This window comes from Oryctolagus cuniculus, chromosome 11 (genome assembly GCF_964237555.1).
Source record: "Oryctolagus cuniculus chromosome 11, mOryCun1.1, whole genome shotgun sequence".
NCBI lineage: Eukaryota > Metazoa > Chordata > Mammalia > Lagomorpha > Leporidae > Oryctolagus > Oryctolagus cuniculus.
The window spans coordinates 114,119,553-114,126,674 of NC_091442.1; the positions used below are offsets into that span (position 1 = coordinate 114,119,553).

At 64.7% G+C, this 7,122-nt stretch overlaps 1 protein-coding gene across 3 annotated transcripts; it reads left to right on the top strand.

The window, feature by feature from the left end:
- Positions 1-16: 16 nt before the first annotated feature.
- On the top strand, positions 17-6,756 carry MPST (mercaptopyruvate sulfurtransferase). 3 transcript variants are annotated; one of them, XM_070052887.1, is made up of 4 exons: positions 186-252; positions 1,349-1,409; positions 2,914-3,529; positions 6,171-6,756. In XM_070052887.1, exons 3-4 carry the CDS (start codon positions 2,935-2,937, stop codon positions 6,467-6,469), a joined length of 894 nt encoding a protein of 297 aa, XP_069908988.1. In that variant the 5' UTR covers positions 186-252; positions 1,349-1,409; positions 2,914-2,934; the 3' UTR covers positions 6,470-6,756. The 3 variants fall into 3 exon arrangements, with proteins under 3 accessions (XP_008255291.3, XP_002711453.3, XP_069908988.1); XM_008257069.4 differs by lacking the exons at positions 186-252; positions 1,349-1,409 and adding an exon at positions 17-167; XM_002711407.4 differs by lacking the exon at positions 1,349-1,409 and having other exon boundaries at positions 89-252.
- The last annotated feature ends 366 nt before the right edge of the window (positions 6,757-7,122 follow it).

The window sequence follows — 7,122 nt, forward strand, 5'->3', positions numbered from 1 at the left end:
TGCAGCTGCCGGGGGGCGCCGGGCTGCGGGAGCGCGGCGCGGGGCGGCGCGGAGGCGCGGGCGCCCCCCCCCCACCCGCCAGGCCAGTGGAAGGCGCTGGTGGCGGAGGCTCGGAGTGGCCGCGGCGGTGGGCTGTGCCCGAGTCTCCTCCCTTTGGCCGGCCGCAGGTTGGTGGCGGGAGGGGGGAGAGGGCTGTGGGCGCGGGGAGGGGGCGCCATGGCGGAGCCGGGAGGCCTGGAGCCCGAGATCCGGGTAACTGCTGCGGCGTCGCCCCCGCCTGTCCTAGGGGGAGGCCGCTCCTTGGGGTGCGCGGCGAAGGCTGCCCCGCGGAGCTCCTTTGCCCGGCCCGAGGGGAGGAGAGGGCGCCGTTTAGGCGGGAAGGACGTCCAGGGCGCCCCTCGGTCCTCCCTAAGAAGGGGGACAGTCCCGGGCCGCTGGGGGCGGCCCGCAGGGTGGGGCGGGATGAGTGGCGGGTGGGGAGCAGCGGGTGGGGGCGGGGTGGCCTGGTGCCTCCGGTGAGGGTAGAGGGGAGGGCGAGAGGCCGAGAGAGGAGGTCCCGCGGAGCAGAGCCCCCAGCGGGGAGGAGCTGGCGGAGAACTTGGTGAAGTGAAACCAACAGGCGCCCGCGCCTGCGTGCGCGCACCTCGCGAGCTCTCCCACGGTGTCGCGCTGCTCGCGCCAGCCTCACGGGGCAGGCCAGGCCCGACACTTTATTTAGAGACGCGAGAGAGGGAGGGAGGGGGAGCTCGGAGCAGGTGCGGCGGAGGCCGGCCGAACCCTGCGCAGAGGTCCACGCGGCAGCTCTGCCTTTGTTTACCTGCTCCCCTGAGCCTCGCATGCTGCGGCGTCAGAGCGCAGAATTCCCGACAGTTCCCCGCAGGCTCCTGCCTCCCATGCTGTTCTCGGCTCCTTGTCAGAAAAGTTGGTTTTGCCCGGAAATGCTTCCCACGGCAAATTGCTGCATTTCATCCTTGGACTAGTATTTACCTAGGGAGTCTTCTGAGGTCGGGGGGGGGGGGGGAGGGAGGGGTCCGGGCAGGGGCGGAGAGCAGGTGCCAGGAGGAACCAGATGGGTAGGGGACACCCTGCAGCAGTCGGCCCAGCCCTGATCGCCCCTGTGGACATCCCCCTCCCCAATATGGGCCAGGGGCTGTCCTGTATGTCCCAGGGTGCCTCACTCCCCCACCCACCCACCAGGACCTGATGCCTCTTCTCCTCTCCGCCCTTGCCTTCAGCCACATGAACTTGCCCTCTCAGAGCCGCCTCCAAGGCCAGCAGTTCAGCTGAGAGGGCTGGGCCGGGTCACACCCAGTCCTGAAATTCTCAGGTTCTAAATTTACTGCTGTAGGTTCCAGGGTCATCCGCGAGAGTTATGGAAGAAATCACGGGGTTTCACTAAACCTTTCAAGGTGATTACTAATGGAACCAGCCGTATGGTGGCCCCTCTGTGTTCATTTCTTTTTTTATTTTAATTAATTTGAAAGTGAGAGTTACACAGAGAGAGAAAGAGAGGCAGAGAGAGAGAGAGAGAGGTCTTCCATCCACTGGTTCACTCCCCAGTTGGCCGCAACAGCCAGAGCTGCACCGATCTGAGGCTAGGAGCAAGCAACTTCTTCCAGGTCTTTCACATGGGAGCAGGGGCCCAAGGACTTGGGCCATTTTCCACTGCTTTCCCAGGCCATAGCAGAGAGCTGGATCTGAAGTGGAGCAGCCAGGACTCGAATCAGTGCCCATGTGGGATGCTGGCACTGCAGGTGGCGGCTTTACCCGCTATGCCACAGCACTGGCTCCTATGTTCATTTCTTAATCTCTATTAGAGATGGGGGCTGGGAGCACCGTTATCAGAAACAGAACCTGCTCGGGGACCCCAGTGTGCCCCCACTGAACAGCTCTGTGGCTGAGCACAAGGCACTGCCAGTGCCACTGCCTCATTCATAAAGCTGCGGGGCTTGGCACCTGCTCCCCACGACGCTCCGTTGACCCTGCTCTCTGCCCACCCCTCCACGTGGCCGGCAGAGCTGCTGGCGCGAATGTGAGCCTGTGCACTCCACAGGGTGCCCAGCCAGAGGCCCTGGCAGGGCCTCTGCCCCTGCTTAACAGAAAGGACTTGTTCCTCTAACCTGCACAAGGGCAGCTGTGCACTGTGGGCACCCGGCACCAGAACCCACGGTCACGGGCTGGCTAGGGACAGCGGGCTGTGCGCTGGTGCCCTGTCCACCACGGCAGCAGTGGAGGGAGGAGGTGTGAGGAGCCGAGTCCCTGTTGCTGCTGCTTACAGAAGGACCCGGTGACAGCTCAGGCTGGACCCCCAGGGCCAGCACAGCAGCCCCTGTGGCTGAGGAGCCTGGTGTCTGCAGTCAGGCTGCCCAGTGGGATGCCCCAGGGGAGTCAGTGTGTGTGAGCCTCAGTGTTCCCCTCTGCAAAATGGTCCCGACAGACCAAACCTCTCAAGACTGTTTGTTCAACAAATAACTGACTGCTGTGCCAGGCGCTATTTGCAAGGTGCAGTGAGGTATGAGAGAATGGCACACAGCTAGGACTCCGCAAATCCCAGCCACCCAGGCTGTGTATAAATACACGCACTGGGGGACCTGGTTAGCTGTGAATGAACCTGAGTTGAATTTCAGGGAGGGGCCAGACGGCACCTGCTCTGCACCTGTTCTTAATAGCAGTGAGGCCCCCCTCCCCCTCCCGCAGGTCCCTCTCCTGGGACTCATCACGTGTGGTCACTTGGAGCTCTGTAGCTCCAAGGCCTGGCAGCCGAGGCCCCCAGGGACCAAAGTCCCCTCAAAGTGATTTCTCCATCCCTGGACTCTGCCCTAGGCGGGCTCCACCTGCCTCTCCAGCCCTCACCCCTGCCCCAGTCCCAGGGCGCCGGCCCAGGGCCCAACTGACAGCCTCCCTGTCGTGCAGGCCTGCAGCCCGAGTGACACCATGGCCGCCCCGCAGCTCTTCCGCGCACTCGTGTCGGCGCAGTGGGTGGCCGAGGCGCTGCGGGCCCCGCGCGCCGGGCAGCCGCTGCAGCTACTCGACGCCTCCTGGTACCTGCCCAAGCTGGGCCGCGACGCGCGCCGCGAGTTCGAGGAGCGCCACATCCCGGGCGCCGCCTTCTTCGACATCGACCAGTGCAGCGACCGCACGTCGCCCTACGACCACATGCTGCCCGGCGCCGAGCAGTTCGCGGAGTACGCGGGCCGCCTGGGCGTGGGCGCGGCCACGCACGTCGTGGTCTACGACGCCAGCGAGCAAGGCCTGTACGCGGCGCCGCGGGTCTGGTGGATGTTCCGCGCCTTCGGCCACCGCACCGTGTCGCTGCTCGACGGCGGCCTGCGCCACTGGCTGCGCCAAGGCCTCCCGCTCGGCTCAGGCAAGAGCCACCCCGCGCCCGCTGAGTTCCACGCGCAGCTCGACCCCGCCTTCGTCAAGACCTACGAGGACATCAAGGAGAACCTGGAAGCCCGGCGCTTCCAAGTGGTGGACGCCCGCGCCGCTGGCCGCTTCCAGGGCACGGAGCCTGAGCCCCGAGACGGTAACAGCGCTGGGGGTGGGGGGGTGGGGGGCACTGCGCTGGCCTTGCTCTCACCTGTAAAGGCCACTGCCAGGGATGAGAAGCCGGACCTGTGTTCCGTGCCTACAAGGTGGATCTTGCCACCGCATCCCGGCCCACCGCGTTTTGCACAGCGACTGCCTGGAGTCAGCGCCTATCTCAGTGCGAGAACCCAGGCAGCTCTCGCCCCAGCTCCATGGGTGTGTGGCTCTCTGCAGAATGGTGGCGGGTGGGGCGCAGTTTGGGACAATCCCTGTGACAGGCCCGGATCTGGTGGACCCAGGGGCTCAGGGGATGCCGGCTGCAGGAGGAGGCGCTGGGTGCAGAGGGAAGCCAGGATCTTGGGAGCAGTGAGCCCAGGGTGACTGCTCCCTGGGGAGGGGGCAGGGCCTTCTGCCTGGGGGCGGGGCTTCCCGGGTGTAGGGGAAAGCCTTGTATGGAAGGGGACCCCTCAGGCAGGGGGCTCAAAGACCCCTTGGGTGGGAGTTTTCCAAAATCCCCAGGAGGCAGGCACCGTCAGTCCATCCTAAACCACAGCCTCCCTGTCTGGGGGACTCACCCGACTTCAGATGGAAAATGCTTGAAAAAAAAAAGAATTGCACGGGACATGTACCTGTACGTGTCCCTTACTAGCCCCCAGACAACACAGTGTGACACTAGCACTAGCACGCAGCGTTTACCTGGCATGAGGTTCTGTAAGTAACCAGGAGACGTCTAGAGTCTGCTTGAGAATGGGTACAGACGCCGCCGTTTTTGTCTGAGGGACTTGGTCCTGGAACCGGCCGCTCATCCGCACCGCGGGGCCACTGCGCTGTCCCTGTGCAGAGAGGGAAAGAGCAGCAGCCCGCCTTGCCCTGCTCAGCAAGGAGCCCACACGTTAAACTGCAGAGAGCAGCCAGTGATCCCCAGCGCAAGGCTGCAAGAGCCCGGGGCCACTGCCTCTGGGGAAGCTCTCCCTGGGTGATGTCCCTTGTCCCCAGGGCTAGAGTTCCTGTTCCGTGTTTCCCAAGCCCCTTGGGCTCGGGCTATCCCCGCACTGCCTTGGATGGCTTAAGGGCAAGCACTGTGTGCTGGCTTCGGGCCCTAGACTGGCAGTGCAATGGTGATAAATAGCTAAGAGCCAGCCCACGGTGAGGCCGCATGGGTGGTGATTCAGCCGCACCCAGCCTAATCCAGGCACCACCTTGATCTTGTTGGCTCCCCCAGCTGAGCTCCAGGGGATGGAGCAACACGGGGAGCTGGCTGGTGCCAGACCTGGGCTCAGAGCTGCGCCCCAGGCTGCACTGCCTGTGTGACCAGGGAGCTCGCCTGGCCTCTGAGCCTCAGCTCCTCAGGTGTGAAATGGGAGCTGGCACACGGGGCAGAGGATGAGAGGGAGCGTGTAGAGCACCCAGCTCCGCGTGTGCACGCGTGGGGATGCTGCGCAGGGGGACGCGGACGTGATGTCGCTCGTGTGTGGCTCTCTGGCTCTTGGGGGGTTCTGAACGCTTGCCTCAATCATGCTCACTCACCTGGAAAATGGACGGTGATGACACACGCCCAGCAGGTGGTGCCAGGGTGGACGAAGCTGGCAGGTGCAATGGCCTGGGGGTCGGTGCCATCTCAGGCGGTGGGGAGCACTCCCAGCCCTTGCTGCCATCATCCTGCCCACCCCAGAGGCTGAGTGCACCTGTATTCGGTCACAGCAGTCCCGCAGGGAGGGGAGGCCTGCTTCTCTGGAGGGGGGAGGAGCAGCCCTGTCTTCGTAGTCTCCACCTGGAGGGGCAGCTGCTCTTCTGCTCTGGGCGGGGCTCTGTGGGTCGCCTGTGACCCAGCCCAGGTTCCGCCTGCACCATCCCAGTGTCTGCACATGCGGGGAGGAGTGGCCCCTCTGTGCTGTGCTCTGAGAGTAGACACTGCAGCCCCCGTAGCCCCAGCCCCTGCACCTGGCTGACTCCTGCTCACCCCTCAGGCAGCGTGGCGTTGCAGCCAGCGGCTCCAGGATGGCCTGGGTTTGAGTCCCTCTCCCCACTCCTAGCTGGAGCAAATCAGTGCCTCTCAGGCTGCTGTCTGTACACAAGGGAGGGTGGTCCTTTCTTCTCATGGAGAAGGCACCCCGAGGGGCCGGGGGGAGGTCCAGCAGTGCCCGGCGCACGGCACGCACTGCAGTGTCCGTGGGTGATGACTGCTCATGGCCTACGACAGGCCCTCGTGGTTCCCAGTAGGGCCGTTAGTAACAGCCATGGACTTGTAATTGTCCAGTGATTACCTGAACCCTGCAGGATCCCAGCTCCATGCCTGCCAGGGCCACAGACCCCGCCCGGCAGGGCTCCTGTTGACTGTTCTGTGGGGCCAAGAGTGGTTCTAGTGGGGTTGGGTTCTGGGTTCCACCTCCAGCCAGTCATGTGCTAGGTGCTCTCTCCTGAGCTCGTCCACAGCCTCAGCTTCACCGTCTGTGGAATGGGAACATGTCTCAGTAGTGCCCGAGCTTTGTGCTGGGGAGGACAGAATGTGGGGGTGCCTGTGGCAGGACTGGCACTCTGCCTGTCTGGGGGAGGGGGGCTCTCTGTGTGGCAGGTGCCACAGTCATGGGCCGCCGCTCATGCCACGTCTCTCTCTCTTCTTTCCTGCTCCCCTGCTGCAGGCATCGAACCCGGCCACATCCCCGGCACCGTGAACATCCCCTTTACAGAGTTCATGACCCCAGAGGGCCTGGAGAAGAGCCCGGAGGAGATCCAGCGCCTGTTCCAGGAGAAGAAGGTGGACCTGTCCCGGCCGCTCGTGGCCACCTGCGGCTCGGGCGTCACCGCCTGCCACGTGGCCCTGGGGGCCTACCTGTGTGGCAAGCCCGATGTGCCCATCTATGACGGCTCCTGGGTGGAGTGGTTCATGCGTGCCCGACCTGAGGACATCATCTCGGAGGGCCGGGGGAAGACGCACTGAGGCCGGGCAGGACGCAGGCCGGCTCCGGCGATGCCCGGCCACCAGCCGTGCCCAGCCCGGCTACGCTGACTGCACTGACAGCACATCTCCATCCGGCTCCAGTGTCCACTGAGGCCACATCCCAGGCCCAGGACTTCCACTGACTCTCGGGCTCCCCGCAGAGGCTGGGGAGAAGACAGCGGGGGGCAGGGGACCCAGGTCCACACCTGGGCTGCCCCACACGGTGCTGAGGGGGCGCCCCGCCTGCCTTGTTTCCCTGTTGAGGAAATAAAACAGCCAAGTGCCAAGTCCGTGCACCCGTGGGGCCACCCCGGTTTCCTGAGCACGCAGCCGAGGGTGCTTGGGGTGCCTCAAGGTCTTGGGGAACCGGTCCCTGGCTTCTGAGCAGTGCCGCGGCCTGGGGAGCTCTGTTCCCACAATCCGAGCACCCCCAGCACCCCTAACCCCGGGGGCCTCCCTCTGGCTGTGGGCTGCTTGAGACCAGTTTTGCTGTGACATCTGCAGGGTCCCCACAGCCTCACAGGTAGGCAGGTGCGTCTTCTTGCAGGACAACCCTGGTCCGCAGCTCAAGAGGAGGCTGGCCCAGCTGGGGGCGCCAGGGCACGGCTGAGTTTATGCCTGACTTGAAGAACCTGGGTCTGGGCTCTGGGAGC